Source organism: Podarcis cretensis (genome assembly GCF_951804945.1).
Source record: "Podarcis cretensis genome assembly, chromosome: 2".
NCBI lineage: Eukaryota > Metazoa > Chordata > Lepidosauria > Squamata > Lacertidae > Podarcis > Podarcis cretensis.
In genome coordinates this window covers 125,486,639-125,508,171 of record NC_137171.1, presented here as the reverse complement: position 1 = coordinate 125,508,171, position 21,533 = coordinate 125,486,639, and the positions used below count along the sequence as shown (strand labels likewise).

The 21,533-nt window shown below is 45.8% G+C and overlaps 1 protein-coding gene across 1 annotated transcript; it reads right to left on the bottom strand.

Moving 5' to 3' along the window:
- Positions 1-12,472: 12,472 nt before the first annotated feature.
- LOC307210994 (vomeronasal type-2 receptor 26-like) lies at positions 12,473-21,078 on the bottom strand (the record flags this gene model as incomplete). Its single annotated transcript, XM_079967190.1, has 6 exons — positions 12,473-13,368; positions 16,288-16,414; positions 18,080-18,310; positions 18,457-19,245; positions 20,575-20,866; positions 21,041-21,078. 6 exons carry the CDS (start codon positions 21,076-21,078, stop codon positions 12,473-12,475), a joined length of 2,373 nt encoding a protein of 790 aa, XP_079823316.1.
- Between the last annotated feature and the right edge of the window lie 455 nt (positions 21,079-21,533).

The window sequence follows — 21,533 nt, the reverse complement described above, 5'->3', positions numbered from 1 at the left end:
ATCCTGAAGCGTCTGTAACCCAAGGTACCACTGTATATACAAATCCTGAAAGAATTTCCATAGCACCTCCAGTCATTTTTTAAAAAATAGTGCACTACATTACCACTGTCAATTAACCATGCAGTGGAATTGACACTTAAAACTGAAATCCAGGGAGAGGCAAACGAGTTTCTGTCCTTTCGTGGAAGAGGACACCAGAAGCAAAGACCCCCTCTGGACAGCCCTCTCTCCCTCCTCTCAGGAACTCCCTGCCCTTTCCTCTCCTCTCCTCTCCAGCTGGACCAATGGCCTGGCTTGGTGTAACCCAGCAGCAGCAGAGTCCCGCTTCTGGAGCCCCCAGCAGCAGCTGCCCTGGGGGTGGGGGAAAGAGAGTCCAGCTTCCGGGAAGGAGGGGAGGGTGGGGAATTGGACCCCTCCCATTTTCAGGGATCCCTCTCCCCAAGGCAGATTTCTGGGCAGGAGGGGAAAGCCAAGGCAGCCCCTCCAGAGATTCCCCCGCCAGCGCCCAAGTGGGAGACCTCCCTTCCAAAGGGCAGCGTCTCTTTCTCTCTCTGCCCCCGCTGCCAATGCTGGACGGGGCTTTCCTCCCCCAGGGAGGCTTCCCTCCCTCCCTCCCTCCCCAGGTTCCCCCTCCGTCCCCGGGTCCCTCCTGCGCCCAGAGACCCCCTTGGCCCGGCTCACCCCTCGCCCGGCGCGCAGAATCTCCCCCGAGCGCAGCACCGACCTCTCCATCCGGAGGAGCCTCCCAGGACGAGCGGGGAGGGGGGAAGGAGGTAAGAGACGGAAGTGGGGAGGGAGGGGGGGTCTCTTCCCAGGCCTCTCTAGGCATCTCGGCTCTCTCGCTTCCGTAACCCCTTCCATGCCCTCTCCTTCTGTCCAGCCAAGAGAGGCGCGCCTCGCCACACGCGCGCAGCCAGCAGCGCCCCAAGGAAGGGATTCCTGCCAGGGGGAAACGGGGGACGCGTCCCGAGGGGCGCTTGTTGGGGGGCCTTGCTTTTCGCCAGCCGAAGGGTCCCAGGAAAGGCCCTTTCTGGGGGGGGGGGATGAAGTCCCTTCATCCTTTTCTTCCCCCTCCTCGCTCTCACCACCACCTTCCCACGTGCAGCATCTTAACTTGGCCTCCCTTGTTCACGTTTCCCATTCCCTTTACTGCAATTAAAAGAGGGGGCAGGCTGTCCAAGTGACCCCCTCCCGCCCTCCTTCGTCACTTCCTGCCTCTCTGGGAAGCGAATTCGTTGACCCAGGGGAGGGGGCAGAGGCAGGAGATTGCTCCCTGCAAGCAGAGTCCTAGGAATGTACAGTGGTGTCTCGCGAGACGAAATTAATCTGTTCCGTGATGCTCTTCGTCTAGCGGTTTTTTCGTCTTGCGAAGCAAGCCCATTGGCAGCTTAGCGGATTAGCGCTAATAGTGGTCTAGCGGCTTTTAGCGATCAGCTGAGAAGATAAGCGGCTTAGCAGCTTAGGGAAAGGGCAAAAAAAGCAAAAAAAACCTGCGGGAACTCGCAAGATTTTTTCGTCTTGCGAAGCAACCCCATAGAGAAATTCGTTTAGCAAAGCGCCTCCAAAACGGAAAACCCTTTCGTCTAGCGGGTTTTCCGTCTTGCGGGGCACCACTGTAGTGGGAAAGGACGCGTCCCCAGGGTCATGGAGCCCAGTGTCCCTCAGCCTTTTCCCGACAATGGCCGCCTTCCGAGCTTCTTTCCTTCCTGTGGGGGCCCCCATAGAAAGATAGCTATTTACATGTTTTGCTTTTACAAAGACCTTTTTTTATTTATAGTTTTTATTTATAAATCCACTGCGAAGCACAGGCACTTCTCTGCTTTCTTTTCTTGACTTCTCACTTCGCCTCTGTGGCCCCCGAGTCTCGTGCTGTGCCCCCCGCCCCCATTTGCGCGATGTTTTCTTGTGCAATCCTAAAGACTTTACTCAGAAGTAATTCCCACTGAGTTCTCTAGGATAGGTTTTCCCAATTGGCCAAGTTCTGCAGAAGCTGTGAAGCATTTTGCACACTCCTGGTCTTTCCTGGTTCTCCCACTAAGGTAAAGGTAAAGGGACCCCTGACCATTAGGTCCAGTGGTGACCGACTCTGGGGTTGTGACGCTCATTTCGCTTTATTGGCCGAGGGAGCCGGCGTACAGCTTCCGGGTCATGTGGCCAGCATGACTAAGCCGCTTCTGGCGAACCAGAGCAGCGCACGGAAATGTTGCCTACCTTCCCGCCAGAGCGGTACCTATTTATCTACTTGCACTTTGACAAGCTTTCGAACTGGTAGGTTGGCAGGAGCAGGGACCGAGCAACGGGAGCTCACCCTGTCGCAGGGATTCGAACCGCTGACCTTCTGGTCAGCAAGTCCAAGGCTCTGTGGTTTAACCCACAGCGCCACCCACGTCCCTCAAACAACCCCTTTATTCCTGCTACCACCAGAGATAATGTCTTATCTGACCACTTCTCCTTCCACGTAGCCAAGAATGACGTGGTGTTGTTATTTACTTATAATAACACTATATAAGGGTTTCAAGATTACTTTGTGCACATGAGAAGGTGGTTTCAATCTTTCTGTCTCTTCTTTGTTCCTTTATTAGGGCTGTTATATGTATTGTTGTTCTTAAAATACTAAGCTAACCAACACTTCATACCTGGTGCATAATGCACACCAAATAGAACGTTTTCGGGGGAAAGTACAGCAAAATTACTGAATATATCACGCTGCACCTTTGCCTATTTTCTGCCCCACACACATTATTCTTTTTTTATTGACTTTACTTAAATATCATTTCTATTCATTACTATATAGATATAAGTGATGTTACTATCCTAATGCATACATTGCTACGAATATCCCACTACATTTAGTATGAATTCATTCCAAATATCAATATATATGTCCAGAGTCTGCGTCTATAGGCAATCCGTTGTCATGTTTTTATTCTTCCAGTTAGTTCATCAGTATCAGCCTCTTGGCAACCATTAGGGTGCAAAGAATCCATTTTTCTTGTCCTGTTGTCAACTTCCATTTTAATTTCTTGGGGATTGTTCAGCTGTGATTCTGAAATCATAGGCATTGACACTGCTGTTCTCAGAAAAGGATTGGACTGCATGCTGGTGACTTTTCCTCGATCTTTTAGTTTCATTTTACTTTTAACCCCCGCTGGCTGGCTCATGGGACATGGATGAGATTCCCAAAGTGGCCAAGGAAGAATTCAGAGCCTGGAAGACGTCCTGGAGAAAAAGAGGTGGGCTGTGAATAGAGCATGCAAAGCTCTGAAATGCTCAACCCCCAACACCACTTTCTGCTCACGGCCTAGGAGGATGGAGTTGAACCACTGCATAACCCTGCCCCTAACTCCCAACCCTGCTAGACCGTCCATGAGGATATGTTAATATTTACAATGTCATTTTATTGGGAATGCATTTCACAAAGCAGAGGTGGCATTGGGGAAATGAGGTGGCGCTTTCTGGGTTAATTCAGATCACTATCTTGGCTTCTGAGAGGTCAAGCCGAGAGGTGAGAGGTGTGGGGGCTTTGTGCGCACGATGACTGGAGGAGTTTGTAAATAATACTCGTGGTTCAGCAGTTGCCAACCTGACCAGTAAAGCTTTACTCTCAACGAATTGGGTAAGGTATATATTTTTATCACAAATCGGTAACCGGATACCGTGGTCAATGACATTAAAAGCCACGGAGAGATCCAGCAGAACCAGGAAACAGCTTTTACCTTTGTCCCTCGCCTGCCAGAGATAATCAACCAGTGCCAACAAGGCGGTCTCAGTCTGATGACAGGGCCTGACACTCAACTGGAAGAAATGCAGTCTAAATGGTCCACATGCTCCAGATGTGCCTGGATTTATTCTGCAACCAAACATACATTTAAATTGTTTTTCCCCTGTGAGTTTGCTGATGTCTTCTAAGCGTTCCACTTCTAGTGAAGCTTCCCCCACAATCCAATCATTTAAAAGGTTTCTCCCTTGTGTGAATTTCTAGATGTGCATTAAGGCTTCCACTCTCACTGAAGCATTTTCCACACTCCATGCATTTATATGGTTTCTCTCCTGTATGAGAAAATTGATGCATTCTTAGCGAATGTGTATGACGGAAGCATTTTCCACACTCCATGCATTCAAATGGTTTCTGCCCTGTGTGAGTTTGTTGATGGTTTTTAAGGTGTCCACTCAAAGAGAAGCTCTTTCCACACTCTATGCATTTAAATGGTTTTTCCCCTGTGTGAGTTCGTTGATGGTATTTAAGGTTTCCACGCTGACTGAAGCTCTTTCCACACTCCATGCATTTGAATGGTTTTTCCCCTGTGTGAGTTTGTTGATGTTTTCTAAGTGTTCCACTCTCACTGAAGCTCTTTCCACACTATGCATTTAAATGGTTCCTCCCCTGTGTGAGTCCATTGATGTTTTCTAAGGTTTCCACTCCGAATGAAGCTCTTTCCACACTCTATGCATTTAAGTGGTTTTTCTCCTGTGTGACTTCGCTGATGTTTTTTAAGCTGTCCACTCCGAGAGAAGCTCTTTCCACACTCCATGCATCTGAATGGTTTCTCTCCAGTCTGAGTTTGATGATGTGCATTAAGGTGATTACTCAAAAGCAAGCTCTTTTCACGCTCAAAACATTTATATGGTTTCTCCCCTGTATGAGTACATTGATGCATTATTAGTGATTCTCTATGACAGAAGCTTGTTCCACACTCCATGCATTCAAATGGTTTCTGCCCTGTGTGAGTTCGTTGATGTTTTCTAAGTGTTCCACTTTCGATGAAGCTCTTTCCACACTCTATGCATTTAAATGGTTTCTGCCCTGTGTGAGTTCGTTGATGGTTTTTAAGGTGTCCACTCCGAGAGAAGCTCTTTCCACACTCTATGCATTTAAATGGTTTTTCCCCTGTGTGAGTTCGTTGATGGTATTTAAGGTTTCCACTCTGACTGAAGCTCTTTCCACACTCTATGCATTTAAATGGTTTTTCCCCTGTGTGACTTCGCTGATGTCTTTTAAGCTGTCCACTCTGAGAGAAGCTCTTTCCGCACTCCATACATCTGAATGGTTTCTCATCCGTGTGAGTTTGATGATGTGCATTAAGTTGATTACTCAAAAGGAAGCTCTTTCCACACTCCATACATTTAAATGGTTTCTCCCCCGTGTGAGTTCGCATATGTATATAGAGGTTTCCACTCTGTGTGAAGCATTTTCCACACTCAAAACATTTATATGGTTTCTCCCCTGTATGAGTATATTGATGCCTTCTTAGCGATTGTCTATGACGGAAGCATGTTCCACACTCCATGCATTTAAATGGTTTTTCCTCTGTGTGAGTTCCTTGATGTTTTGCAGGAGTTCCACTCCCTTTCTCTCTCACACAGTGTTTGTAGATATGGGAATCTCAACCACCTCGCCAGTAATAATGGCAATAATTGATCTACATCTGCACATGTCTGTGTGGAAAGCCTCCAGTCACAGACATTGTCTATCCTGATAATGGACCCTTTGCCCTGGAAGCACCCCAGACTGGGAAGGTGCATGCATTTACTGTCTTTGGGTGTCGATGGATTGTGTCTCAGCTTGTAAATCCCTCTGACATTGCCTAAACAAGAAAAAAGTTATAGAAAGGCTGTCCATTTGTAAATTACAGTGGTACCTCATGTTAGGAACTTAATTCTTTCTGGAGGTCTGTTCTTAACCTGAAACTGTTCTTAACCTGTGGACTCTTGGCACCCTTCCCAGGAAAAGGGGGATGAGAACGGTTCAGCATGTCCAAAGAAGTTGCAACTGAATGAGATAAATGTCAGTTCTCAGGCCTGCTCTGACAGAGCCTATTCATTAGCCTTTTGAAGCCTTCTCGTGCTGATAAAAGAATAACATTTTGCCTATGTGCCAGCATCTTGTGAGAATCCACAGAAAAGCTGTAGCTGTGGATTTTTAGAAGACAAAAGGAATTTTGGACAGTTTTGAGGCCTGGGGTGATTATTGAGGGGTGTGTGACTTCGGGCCTAGGTGGGGTCACCTGTCCTCAGCTTCCTTCAGTTCCACTTTAGCTAATGGGGCCTCCCACTGCCACCGCACGATTTCTGTTCTCATCCTGAAGCAAAGTTCTTAACCCGAGGTACTATTTCTGGGCTAGCAGAGTCTGTATCCTGAAGCGTCTGTAACCCAAGGTACCACTGTATATACAAATCCTGAAAGAATTTCCATAGCACCTCCAGTCATTTTTTAAAAAATAGTGCACTACATTACCACTGTCAATTAACCATGCAGTGGAATTGACACTTAAAACTGAAATCCAGGGAGAGGCAAACGAGTTTCTGTCCTTTCGTGGAAGAGGACACCAGAAGCAAAGACCCCCTCTGGACAGCCCTCTCTCCCTCCTCTCAGGAACTCCCTGCCCTTTCCTCTCCTCTCCTCTCCAGCTGGACCAATGGCCTGGCTTGGTGTAACCCAGCAGCAGCAGAGTCCCGCTTCTGGAGCCCCCAGCAGCAGCTGCCCTGGGGGTGGGGGAAAGAGAGTCCAGCTTCCGGGAAGGAGGGGAGGGTGGGGAATTGGACCCCTCCCATTTTCAGGGATCCCTCTCCCCAAGGCAGATTTCTGGGCAGGAGGGGAAAGCCAAGGCAGCCCCTCCAGAGATTCCCCCGCCAGCGCCCAAGTGGGAGACCTCCCTTCCAAAGGGCAGCGTCTCTTTCTCTCTCTGCACCCGCTGCCAATGCTGGACGGGGCTTTCCTCCCCCAGGGAGGCTTCCCTCCCTCCCTCCCCAAGTTCCCCCTCCGTCCCCGAGTCCCTCCTGCGCCCAGAGACCCCCTTGGCCCGGCTCACCCCTCGCCCTGCGCGCAGAATCTCCCTCGAGCGCAGCACCGACCTCTCCATCCAAAACGAGCAGGGAGGGGGGGAGGTAAGAGACGGAAATAGGTGAGGAGGGGTCTCTTCCCAGGCCTGTCTAGGCATCTCGGCTCTCTCGCTTCCGTAACCCCTTCCATGCACTCTCCTTCTCTCCAGCCAAGAGAGGCGTGCCTCGCCATATGTGCGCAGCCAGCAGCGCCCCAAGGGATTCCTGCCGGGGGAAACGGGGGACGCGTCCTGGGAGTCCTGTTTGGGGATGGGGGCTCTCATAGGGACGCCCCTTGTAGAATTCTCATTTCCATTGCACAAAGGTGCCCAAGGGGTGCAGGGCAGCTAAGCATCGCTTGGCCGGCGAGATTGGAGGGATGGTAGTAATGTAGCCTGAACCTTGTCCTTGCCAGGGAATCGTTCGCCCGCGTCCCCAGTACCGAAGAGAGAGCAAAAAGCAGCAGGAAAGATTCTTCTTTGGAGAAAAGAGTTTATTGTAATCTGTGCACAGAGACAACCAGCAGAATAGCTTCTGAAAAACTGGCTGCGAAGCAATATACTTCAGCAAACTTTCTTATACTTTCTGAACATTCTTCCCCCTCCCATACCTTCCCCAAACTTCACCAATCAGCTGGCAAATGTTCAACTTATTCCCTTATATGGCACATCTATATTGCTTGCTAAACATTCCATCTCCCTCATGCATGTCTTTCTGCTGGCTAAGCACTCCCCCTCCCCTTTTGTTTGTGCGTGTCTTTCTTATCTTTGCATTACTTAGCAGGCCTGGTTAAATCTGCAAACAGCTGCAATTTCTTGCTAGCTGGCAAGGCAGGAAATGGACTCTTGACCTGCCAGACAGATTTAGCAAACAGCCACTGGCTGTGTGCTAACTGTCTGACCACAATTGCAGAAGCAGGATTAGCACAGAAATTTACTGCAGATAATATTTGAGAGCAACCCTTCTTAGGTACAAGGTACAGGGAATATTGAGAGAAACCCTTCCCATCTCCCTTCAGTAATAATAATAAAAAATTATTATTATTATTATTATTATTATTATTATTATTATTATTATTTTATTGTTTGTAGGCCGCCCACCTCACTTGGTTTCCCCAGCCACTCTGAGCGCCTCCCAACAAAAAATAGTAAAAACACATTACAACATCAAAACTAAAAACTTCCCTGAACAGGGCTTACCTTCAAAAAGATGTGTATTTTTTTATCTCCTTGACATCAACAAAATTGCTTGCGATGTGCAAACAGTAGCTCCCTCCTTTACAGCCAAGGGGAAGTTTCCAAGCACCCGAACTAGACAGAGGTGGACAATGGGGGAGCTGTTTATATCTACACAGATTCTAACCACCCCACAGAGAACTTGATCTTTGGGAGCAAATGCCTTCAAATGGACTCTCAGCCCCAGGAAACCCAATTGCAAGGACTTTCCCTAAGGTGATTTTGTTGCCTCTGGGACATTGGAGTAACCAACGACTGGGAAGGGCCAGAATACCTAGAAGGGTGGCTTCACACTGCAGGGGCTGCACAAAACCCCAAGTTGGGATAACACCAGGCCTCAGAGGTGCGGGGTGTGTGTGTGTGTCACCAAGGACGTGAGACTTCTGAAAACCAATGACCCTCTGCATCCCCTAGGCCACGCATCACCAAAGTCCATTTTGGGGGTCTAATCAACAACTTCAGTCCTAAAAAAGGTCAACAACTTTGGTCGTCCATTCCACATGTTCACTTCATCAAATCTGGCCCTCTTTGAAAGAAGTTTGGGCACCCCTGTCCGAGGCACGTTGGCCCAACCCCTTTGTACACAGAGCAAGATCTTCTTTCCTCCTGGGACCAAAACTCATATCCGACTGTTGAACAAGGTGGCCAGAGAAGCTCCCTACCCCAACTGCTGGATCTGTGCACATGCACCAAGTCACCAAAAGCAAGGCCTGGCTCTGGTAGCAGTGGCTGTCACCTGGGGCCAATACTACAGGGGAGACATCGCTTCCTGGAACCTGACAGCCCTGAACCTCACCCATCAATACCTGTATTTGAAGGGACCCACTAAAGGACCCCTTTGCCACCTCTTCACAGGGGAGGGAACCCCTGTTGGGAAAAGGACCTGTGACATCAACCTTGACATACCCTGTTTCCCCCAAAGTAAGACATCCCCTGAAAATAAGACCTACTTCCAGTTGTTTTTTTTAATGATATTTTATTAAATTTTTAACAAGAAAAAAGTTACAGAACGATAAACAAAAAACACAAGAAAAATACAAAAACCAAAATTTAACATAGAAAGAAAAATAAAAAATAAAAAATAAAAATCCCTCTTTTTAATTTCTTACCATTCATTTACTTATTTTCCTGACTTCCTCACACCTCCTTTTTTTGTATTCCATTTAAAAATTGGTTCAGCAAATTAATATCGTCTTAATTTACCCTTAATTATTTATCCTCACAAATTATAGCTTCAAATTTTCGCCTAATATCAATCCATTCTTCCATATTCTTATTTTACCTTATTACTAGAACCACTTCATTTCATTTCAACGTCATTAACATTCAAAAATTTTACAGTGTTTCTGTAGATAGATTTTAAATTTCTTCCAATCTTCTTCCACCAACTCTTCTCCCTGGTCTCGGATTCTGCCAGTCATTTCCGCCATTTCCATATAGTCCATTACTTGCATCTGCCATTCTTCCCGGGTGGGTAGGTCTTGTGTCTTCCAATGCTTTGCGATGAGTATTCTTGCTGCTGCTGTAGCGTACATAAAGAAAGTTCTATCCTTCTTTGGCACCAATTGGCCGACCATGCCCAGGAGGAAGGCCTCTGGTTTCTTCAGGAAAGTATATTTAAATACTTTTTTCATTTCATTATAGATCATCTCCCAGAAAGCCTTAATCCTTGGGCACGTCCACCAAAGGTGAAAGAATGTACCTTCAGTTTCTTTACATTTCCAGCATTTATTATCAGGCAAATGATAAATTTTTGCAAGCTTGACTGGGGTCATGTACCACCTGTACATCATTTTCATAATATTCTCTCTTAGGGCATTACATGCCGTAAATTTCATACCTGTGGTCCACAACTGCTCCCAGTCAGCAAACATAAAGGTAAAGGTAAAGGTACCCCTGCCCGTACGGGCCAGTCTTGACAGACTCTGGGGTTGTGCGCCCATCTCACTTAAGAGGCCAGGGGCCAGCGCTGTCCGGAGACACTTCCGGGTCACGTGGCCAGCGTGACATCGCTGCTCTGGCGAGCCAGAGCCGCACACGGAAACGCCATTTACCTTCCCGCTGGTAAGCGGTCCCTATTTATCTACTTGCACCCGGAGGTGCAGGTGGCGCTGTGGGTTAAAGCCTCAGCGCCTAGGACTTGCCGATCGAAAGGTCGGCGGTTCGAATCCCTGTGGCGGGGTGCGCTCCCGCTGCTCGGTCCCAGCAAACATAATGTTATACCTATTTCCAGTTTTGCCTCTCGCTGTAATATAAGGCCCTCCCCAAATATAAGGCCTCCCTGATAATAAGGCCACCCCAGAATATAAGGCCCCCGAAGCTACCATAAGGTGTCTCCTCTGGACCGTAGCGGCGTGCGCCGCTGCGCAACTCACTGATTGGCCACAGCACAGCCGGAGCTGTTCAGACAGTGTGAAGTCTCTTTAAATCAGAGAGCCCACGCTGACACCAGGACAAGCTGCCGCCTGCTGCTTGCTCTGCCCTGACGGAGTCTGGCTGACTCACAATTAGACAGTGAGTGAGTCATGCAGGGCAGGAGTCGTGCACATTGTACCGTATACAGGTAATAAATTTCCTTTTTTTGTTGTTCAACAATAAATGTGTACCGTATTCTTCTTCATGGAAAAATAAGACATCCCCTGAAAATAAGACCTACTGCGTATTTGGGAGCTAAAATTAATATAAGACACTGTCTTATTTTCGGGGAAACAGACTGAGCACAGGGCAAGTGACGGTCACTGACTTCACTCAGTCTAGGACTTACCCAGACCTTACCCGTGGACCACCTTGCCAACTGGCAGCCAGATTACCCCTGTAGCAGGAAACCCCCCCCCCATCATTCAGTTTGTACAAACTTCACACACACTCACACTCACACACTACATACGCTACGCTTCTGTTATAAATTCATAGAAAATCAACCATACATCGGATTTGCACTGTTCCACTTTTATTTTACTCCATGAAGGAAGGACTACAAAATGGGGAAGGTTTGATACAGGCCAGGCCAGCACATCCACAGGAGCCCTGCCCAGTTGCTATGCCAACCCTGATGGTCCTAGACAGAAGACAATCAAGATCACAAAGAACTTGCATATGGGAGTGGATTCAGCATGGACCGGAACAAAGGACAATGATCAGATCTTCCCTCAGGGGGCAGGAAACTGCGACTACCTTTTGTCTTCAGAAAATGACTCATGGGGAGGAGGAGAAGGGAACGAGCCATGTGACAGGACACTCAGGTTACCACCACCACCCCTCCCTCAATCCCTCCTTTCTGTGATGTATGCGTGATGTTTCTGGGGGTGGGCTTGACCTAGAGGAGGGGAATTTCAAAAGTTTTTATAAGGCCTTGCACACCATTTTTCTGTGTCTTTCCTCTCTCCTGCAAGTGAGGGGAACACCCTGTTGCAACAGTTCAATAAAGGCCAAGCCTACAGGCTGCTGTTTTGCTCCAAGTTATCCTGGTTGGTGTCTTTGTTTTTGTCCAAGGGAGCCCTCAGATTTTTCCGGTAACACCCCAAAGCCACGCTCCTCCAAGCCTTTGCTTCTGGGCACTGAGCATATACCTGGACTAGCCCCCACACGTTTGGGTCTTGCTTTGTGGGATATATTATCCCTTGATTATGGAAGGGCGACAGAGGAATAAAAGAGATCAAAAGACCCTGTCGGACCTGTCTGATGTGGCTGCAAATGGAGAAACTGGGAAGGGCGCTGTTTCCCGCCTGTGGAGCAGGGTCTAACCATGTGGACATTCTCAAACTCACTGATGTCCTACGTAACGGACCAATCCTTGAACATTATGGGACATTTAAATGCCATAGAGAGACCATAGACTACAAGAGAGTAGGGCCCTGCAGGACTTGACATCTTTCCGCAGGGCCTGCAAGACAGAGCTGTTCCACCTGGCCTTTGGTTTGGACTCAGTCTGACCCTTATGTTTCCCCTCCCCTTACAGTTTTGATCCATGGGCTGCTTTTAAAATGAGGCTGCTATATTCAAATGAGCCCTATATTCTAAACAAAAATGCTTGATTAACCTGGAGGTAGGCTGTATGAATTGTGTATTGATTTGTAATGATTTGTTGGGTCTCTGGACCGTAATAAAGATTGATTAAATAAATAAATTATTATTATTATTATTATTATTATTATTATTATTATTAGACATAGTAGTGGTATTAGTTGTATTATCAGAATCCCATATGACTTTTAAAGATATCCCTATGTACCCAGTTTAATATCATTTTCTTCTAATTTAGCTAAGTACATTTTGTACTTTAGTAATTCAGTTTGCAACTTCTTAAGCAGCTTGTGGAATCTTGCTATGGGTAATGAGCAGTTTTACTCCAGTTGAGATTGTGGCTGGGACTTCTACCTGTACAATTTTATGATACCCCTAGAACTAAGGATCAAATGTCATTTTGTTGTCAGATGCTCCTTTGTGTTCAGATCAGGCCTGAGTACAATAATATAGCACTTGGGCATGAAGATGCAGCCCAGAAGCCCAGCACTGGAGGCCAAGATGGAGAAGATCTGAACTGCTACCATGAATTTCCCCTTGGTGCTCAGGTAGGTGGGCACAAAGGACACCCAAACACTGCAGAAGACCAGCATGCTGAAGGTGATCAGCTTGGCCTCATTGAATGCCCCAGGCAGATTCCTTGCTAAGAAAGCCACTGTGAAGCAGATGGCAGCCAGGAAGCCCATGTAGCCAAGAGAACCATAAAACATGGCAACAGACCCTTCATTGCATTGGACAATGATCTCTCCAAGTTGGGAGCTCAGGTCAAAGTCTGGGAATGGAGGAGAGATCCCCAGCCAGATGGTGCAGATGAGAACTTGCACGCTGGAGCAGGAAAAGACAATGGAGTGTGCCAGACTCTTCCCCAGCCATCTCCTCACCTTGTTCCCTGGCTTAGTGGCCAGGAAGGCCAGGACCACAGTGATGGTTTTTGCCAAGACAGAAGAGACAGCAACTGAGAAGATGATGCAGAAGGCTGTTTGACGGAGAAGACAGGTCACGTTTCTTGGCCTCCCAATGAAGAGGAAGGAGGACAAAAAGGAGAGCAGTAGAGACATGAGGAGGATGTAGGAGACGTCCCTGTTGTTGGCTTTGACTATGGGAGTTTCTTTGTATTTAGTGAAGATTCCTAACACAAAGCCGGTGGTTAAGGATAAGGAGAGAGCAAGGGAAGCCAGCAGACTCCCCAAACTTTCTTCATAGGACAGGAAGGTAAATATTTTGGGGACACATTGATTTTGGTCCTCATTTGGATGCTGATCTTCTGGACATCTGGTGCATTCATTAGCATCTGCATAGAGAAAAACACACTTTGGTATCCTAACATCAGTCACACACCTGAAATTTGCTGACAGCACTATTGCATTTGGTGATTGACAGGTTGGCAGCAGCACCCAACTGCTATTATTCACCGCGAAAAATTAACTTCTAGTGCAAAGACCAGGAAAAAATAATGAACCCCTGGATTAGACAATTGTGGGTTAAATGGATCAATAGATTGATTCAGTATAATGGCAGCTTCTTGTTATGTTTGAATACTGTGGTACCTCTGGTTAAGTACTTAATTTGTTCCGGAGGTTCGTTCTTAACCTGAAACTGTTCTTAACCTGAAGCACCACTTTAGCTTAAGGGGCCTCCTGCTGCCGCCACACCGCCGGAGCATGATTTCTGTTCTTATCCTGAAGCAAAGTTCTTAACCTGAAGCACTATTTCTGGGTTAGCGGAGTCTGTAACCTGAAGTGTATGTAACCAGAAGTGTATGTAACCTGATTGTAACCACTGTATTGAGAAGCAGATGTGTTAAACCCCAACTTTATTTATAATAAATGGAAGCTAGAATAACAATTTCCAAAATAAAGTATTACATTAGTGTTCCATGATTCCTCCGAGGAAGTTGGAGTAGTATTATTGTGTGGCACTATCTCCTTTCCTGATCTGCTGGGACCTCTCAGAAATTGTCTCTCTGGCCCTAGTGCTGACTGACTCCATGGCAGGACGCGAACCCTCCTGAAGCCACAGGTTTGGTGAACCCAATACACCCTGTTATAGATAGGTAGCCGTGTTGGTCTGCCATAGTCAAAACAAAATAAACATACACCTGGACAACACCATTACTGGCCCCAACAACATCACACATACCATCTCGGGACTATTTAATTGCTCATCGTCTAACATTGTGTATGCCATCAAATGCCAACAGTGTCCTTCAGCTCTCTATATTGGACAAACAGGCCAAACCTTACACCAAAGGATAAACGGACATAAATCTGACATCAGGAATCACAAGACAGAGAAACCAGTAGGAGAACACTTCAATCTCCCAGGACATTCTATACAAGATCTCAAAGTAGCTGTTCTATTACAAAGGAATTTCAGAAATAGACTGGAAAGAGAAGCTGCTGAATTGCAACTTATTACCAAACTTAAAACCATGGAGAGACCTGGTCTGAACAAAGACATTGGATTCTTATCTCATTATACATGACAAAGCCATTTTTCACCTTCTCACCCCTTGCTTTTTCCTGTAAGACCTATTGCAGTCGTTAAGAGTCGTCTACAGGCTCATCACAGCTATCTGCCAATCACCCATTCCCACCACCCTTCTGAGTAATACCCCTCTCCACCTTCTCACTATATAGAAGGGTCTGGTGGCTTCTGTTTCAGTGTATCTGAAGAAGTGTGCATGCACACGAAAGCTCATACCTAGAACTAACTTAGTTGGTCTTTAAGGTGCTACTGGAAGGAAAATTTTTTTATTTTGTCTTGACTATGGCAGACCAACACGGCTACCTATCTGTAACTGTTAGTTGGTCCAATACACCCTGGCACTCTTGCTCACTTTCCCCTCACTCATCAAGAAAGTCCCCAGGACCTGATTCATTGACACGTGCTCCCTGCAACATTGGAGGTGTCCTTTGAATGCCTTTGAATACTAGTTGCTGCAGATCACATGGGGGTGGGTGGGGGGGCTGTTCTTTCTCTGCAGCAAGTCCTTTCTTATATCCTTAAGTTTTCTTAGGGGTGCGGAAACAATGGAGAGACCTGGTCTGAATAGAGACATTGGATTCATGTCTCATTACACATGCAAAAGCTATTTTTGGTCATCTGCATACTATCCATTGCTTTGTTCCTTTATGACTAATTGCAGTCATTATCAGTCTTCAGCATATTTACCATACCCATTGAGCTAATTACCCATCCCCTAGTACCCTTCTGAGAAATATCCCACCCCACCCTCCCACTATATACAGTGGTACCCCAGGTTACATACGCTTCAGGTTACAGACTCTGCTAACCCAGAAATAGTGCTTCAGTTTAAGAACTTTGCTTCAGGATGAGAACAGAAATTGTGCTCCGGCGGCACGGTGGCAGCAGGAGGCCCCATTAGCAAAAGTGGTGCTTCAGGTTAAGAACAGTTTCAGGTTAAGTACGGACCTCCAGAACGAATTAAGTTCTTAACCTGAGGTACCACTGTACAAGGGTCTGGTGACTTCTGTTTCAGAGTAGCGCAGACATAGAACAAACTTAGTTGGTCTCTAAGGTGGTACTAGACTATATTTTCCTTTCCTTTCCTTATTTCCAGTGCTATTTTCTAGAAAAAGAGGTGCCTGTCAGGGCATGCTCTGAATCAGAGGATTGGGGATTGCATTCTCAGGCAGATCAGCTCCTCTCTGAAGAGGGAGAGACATAGACACCAAGCAGATTACACAAGAGTTACCTAGCTACGAGATAATGGAAAGAGAACAGAAGGGAGGGAACATAGGAGAGTCTGGGGGACCTTCCCTCCCCACAAACTAGGAGGTCCATCTGTATTAGAGAACAAAGGATGCAGAGAGCAGGAGGAACTTCCCGTTGGTGCCGGGATGCCATGGGGGGGGCTGTTTAGAAGGGGGAGGATTTAGAGTAGCCAAGTGCTCTCCTTGTGGAGGGATGTGGATCTGTGCTTCCAGCCAGATGACGGAATAAAAAGAGTATAAACTATAAACGGTTCATTAATTCTTATCTGTGCAATTACCAAAGGGAGGCGAGGACTGTCCACACTTGACAGTGTTTGAACTCATCATGAATGCCTCCATTGTTCTCTGAGAATGCCAATGGTCTCCACCTGACAGATGATGGAACTAGCCATTACTAACATCATGTTTGCAGTGGCTCAAATATTTGCCCCATCCTCCCATCAAAGGCCATTTTCTCTGAGATCCACTCCTACCTTCCTGAGTGGAGATGGTCTCTTCTGAGCAGGGAGAACAATCATAGCAGCAGGGCGGCTTCCCTTCCTGAACTTTTGTGGAATATCCAGGGAGACAGCTTTCTGTGCATCTTGATCGAGGCACCGTCTAGGCATAAAGAGAAAATTGAGCACTAAGGAGAAAGTGAAAGGTGAATTTGTGCCTTGGGACACAGATAATAGAATTTTGGAAGGATCCCGGAGAGGAGATATTTGCTTCCAATAACCTCAGGTGACCCCAAACCATATTTTGGGCAGTTACATTTTTTGTGTTTTTTTGCAGAGCTGCAGGGCAGAGAAACCTTTTGGGTCTACTTCTGCCCCCGCCCTTAACATTGAAACCTCACATTTCTAAGCTACAATAGTATTACAAATTGCAATAGTAGATTAACAGTTAACAAGAAACAGGAGCATGGCATAAACCCTCATATGAACATCAGCAATAAAACCAGTCCTCCATCTGTTGCCATCACATCTGCCAATGATACTCCAGCCTTACCCAACCTGGTGCCCCTCAGTTATCTTTGCATGATGCTGTCTGGGGTGCATGGGAGTTGTAGTCCACAATATTTAGAGGGCACCAAGGACAAGAAGCTACAGTTAGAACTGGGTATGGAAAAACTGATTTGTTCAAAATGGGGAAAGGAGTATGACAAGGCTGTATATTGTCTCCCTGCTTATTTAACTTATATGCAGAATTCATGCGAAAGGCTGGGCTGGATGAATCCCAAGCTGGAATTAAGATTGCCCGAAGAAAGATCAACAGCCTCAGATATGCAGATGACACAACCTTGATGGCAGAAAGTGAGGAGGAATTAAAGAACCTTTTATTGAGGGTGAAAGAGGAGAGTGCAAAATATGGTCTGAAGCTCAACATCAAAAAAACGAAGATCATGGCCACTGGGCCCATCAGCTCCTGGCAAATAGAAGGGGAAGAAATGGAGGCAGTGAGAGATTTTACTTTCTTGGGATCCATGATCACTGCAGATGGTGACAGCAGTCACGAAATTAAAAGACGCCTGCTTCCTGGGAGAAAAGCAATGACAAACCTAGACAGCATCTTAAAAAGCAGATACATCATCTTGCCAACAAAGGTCTGTATAGTTAAAGCTATGGTTTTCCCAATAGTGATGCATGGAAGTGAGAGCTGGACCATAAAGAAGGCTGATGGCCAAAGAATTGATGCTTTTGAATTATGGTGCTGGAGGAAACTCTTGAGAGTCCCATGGACTGCAAGAAGATCAAACCTCTCCATTCTTAAGGATATCATCCCTGAGTGCTCACTGGAAGGACAGATGGTGAAACTGAGGCTCCAATACTATGGCCACCTCATGAGAAGAGAAGACTCCCTGGAAAAGACCCTGATGTTGGGAAAGACTGAAGGCACAAGGAGAAGGGGACGACAGAGGACGAGGTGGTGGGACAGTGTTCTTGAAGCCAGAAACATGAGTCTGACCAAACTGGGGGAGGCAGTGGAAGACAGGAGTGCCTGGCGCGCTGTGGTCCATGGGGTCATGAAGAGTTGGACAGGACTAAATGACTAAACAACAACAACAACAAAGCCAGGGAAATGTGTTCTGCTTTGGAGATTCTCCTATTTATTTGAAATTTTATACATATTTACTAAAGAGCAGGTTCCACTAAACTCAGTGGGACATAGCTCCAAGGAAGCATCCACAAGATTGCAGTCAAAGCCTCACATGTACTATTCAAAATGTTATTAGAGCATAGCAGATGTCATAGATAATAAAATGGCAGATCCAATTTTTCCTACTTTCTTAAATCGCTTGGGCCACACAATTGCTTCTGGGTTAATGGTGAACTTCAGATTTGAGGACTTTAGTCTCTCTATTCTCCCAATTTTCACTCTATCATGAGAGTTATTTGGAAACAGCACCCAATTCACGATATCAAAGTCAACGGCCAGTGCCCCATTCTCATCCAGGTACTGTCCATCAGCTGAAGTATTAGAGTAGAACTGGACTTCTTTCAAGAAACGATGAAGCTAGAATGATAGAGGAAAATCCAGCAATGAGTAAGCAGGGCTGAATTATGTAACATGGTTTCATGTTCTCTCTACATCCTAATCTTCTCTGAATAAGAACTAAAGTATCTCTCGCCTGGATTCATCTGACCATGCTAGATTATTACCTGCCATGGCTGTAGCTTTTGAAGTTCCAAGTTGCTTCCACCCAAAATCAACGACCTCTTTGACCTGGATGAATATGCGGCATTTAAAGCTTGAGCCACTGTTTGGATACTCAGGTAATTCACATAGCTGTCTTGGGACTGGATTCTATCAATCTCTTCCTGGGGCATCATCTTCACATTATCCTTCTCTCTGCATTTGGTCATACCCCTCACAGACAAGGCATGCTTTGAATAGGAACAATCAAATGCTTCTTCTGAATACTGTTGACTAGCCAAGGACATTGGCCCATAGTAGTCCTTCTTCATCCTTTTTTTGGTCTTCATTACAAAGGACAAAGAGCCATGGGCATACCGGAAGCAGTCAATATCATGTAACAACATTTTGTTATGAAAAACTGTGGTTATCCAGACTTTCCCCCCAGTTTGTATCCTTTCAAGTAAGGACTCAACCTCTATGATTATGAAAAGTCCACTTTGAGAGTCTGCAAAGTAAACAAATACATTGACTTGTCTCCACAGGGCAGGTGCTTCATGAGGTATCCATAGCCAAGTTTCTCGTTGTACTCTTTGTGTGAAGGCAACACAAATTTCCCTTTTGTTCATTAGAGGTGTCAAGGTATGCAGGAACCTTTCTCCATTGTCATTGTCTGGAGCAAAGAGGCCGACCCACGTCCACCTGAAATGCAGGAGGAGTTGGACCATCCCCTGGTACTGCGTTTCTTGGTTTGGTGTCATGCGGTAAACAAAAGGGGACTGGAATTTATCAGTAAGAGCAAAGCCATAACTGAGCTGGTAAAAGAAGAGAAAGAGAATGATGGCTTGTTTTTCAGAAAAACGATCCAGATGGTAAAACTCTATAATCAAACTTCAATTAAAATGCCTGCTGCAGGAGAAGAAAAGTTTTCAGTAGGTCATATAAAGACAATAGGATGGTCAAATGGTCCCAAGATTTTGGATATAATATCCCTATGGAAGAATGGGATAGATTGTGGAAGGAAGATCTGAGGTTTACTGTGTGCTGTACCTTGAAAGAAATATTTATGTTACATATGTGGTGGAAGTGGAGAAAAGTAAAGGAATTTTGGGAGAGAATACATAACGAATTTAAAAAGATATTTAAGATATCCTTTACAAAAAAAAACCCTGAAGCCTTCCTACTAGGGATAATGGGCACCGACATCCCCAAAAATGTGAGGAAAATATTTTTATATGCCACAGTTGCAGCAAGGATGCCAATAGCCAGAAATTGGAAGGGAAACTCAATCCTGATCAAACTGGAGTGGCAAGCAAAATGGCTGGAGAGTTGGCACCAATGAATTCATTGGCAGGTCTGCAGTGACTGCTGCAAAAATGAGGAAAATCATAGGAAAACAAAATAATAGAGATTGATTTGGACTGATAATGAAATGTGTGACATGTTAAAAGCACTTCTTATCTGAAGAAGTGTGCATGCACACGAAAGCTCATACCTAGAACTAACTTAGTTTGTCTTTAAGGTGCTACTGGAAGGAATTTTATGTTAAAAGCATTTAGGATCCAGGATGGGCTGATGGGAAGTCATAATAGAAGTTATTTATAATGAAAGCAGCTAATCATGCTGGAATACGTATTATTCTATTTCTGAATGTACGCTTTCTTTTGGAATTCAAAAGAGCATTTGAAGAAAGAATGAAAGAATGAAAGAAAGACAACAGGAAAGGGGCCTGTCTGTCCTCAACTGCAAGGGAGTTCCATAACCCTTCATACCCTCCAACATCTGGGTGAAGAAAAGGCGAAGGAGTAAACCCTGCACAAATCCTGCACCAGCTGAGTGGTGCTTTGCTTGCCTCCTTCCAGCAACTCCTGCAGCCAAGCTTGTGCCAAATGCATTGCTCTGCTTTCCTTTGGAGCACAGCAGTGAGGCTGAGAGGGAGGTCTTGTCGTCTGGGCAACCCAGGACCTCCGTACCCACTGCCTAGGCTTGTGCACCGTGGAGGTCACTTTGATACTGCCAACACAGTGGTTTGACTACATCCCAGAGGCTCATTCCATTGTCTTTCAATGACAGATGCCAACAACAACAACAACAACCAGGTGGCTAATGTTTCCAGGTGTGTTTCACTTGGGCCAACTGATTACCTGTGGAATCTTGTAGATGCCCAACATGCTTGCAATGTGTGTGGAGATGTCAAATTCACTCTTTTCAAGAACAGCTAGCAGCCTTTTCTGTTTCCCACAGCGGTAGTTTGGAATATTGATTTTCCCACCAGCAAGCAGGTCTGTCATGGAGTCAGAAGTCAGTCTTCCCTCAGAACAGGTGTCATAGATGCTGTAGCCCAGGGTGATGTTGGGTAAGATGCTGGGGTTGTGATTAATATCCCGAACAGCAAGGGAGAAGGAAATAACGTGCGAGTTCTTCCTATCCACCCAGCTGTGAAAAAGTCACATTCTTTTTTGTATTAATCAAAGCAACTATGAAAAGAGTCGAGGAAGTAGAGCAAAGGGAGACATAGGTCTACCTGTACCTGTGTCTGCAGTATTTTTGCAAGGGAGGAGGGTGGAGGAAAGACCAGAACACAAATCAGCCTCATTTCTGGTGACTTACCAAAAGTCCCTTGAGCCAAATTGACCCCCAGGCTGCATTGCAAATGACTAAGCACAGTTGACATTTACAATTTGCAGCTGCATAGATTTTGTTGTGCATGGGGGAAAGAAATGTCTTCACATTTTATTTACTACAGAAAACTCGCAACTCAAACACATCCCAAAGCACTTCCAACCCTTTAGAAAACAAGTTATGCTTTGGAGAGCAGTACATATCAAAAATACCAATAATTACTTAAAACACATTATAAGCTATGTTGCAACATGGTTTTTCACTAATAATAATAATTTATTTATACCCCACCACCCTTCTGGTTAGGTTTCCCTAGCCAGCATCTGCACAGAAACATAAAACTTGTTAACTAAATGAAATAACTGAACTGAACTGAACTGAAATGAAATGAAATTTTTCAAGGATATCAGAAAACAAGTGTATCACGGAAAATGGGAAAATGGAAAATCAATGCATCATTGCTTACGAGTCAAGTCTGCTG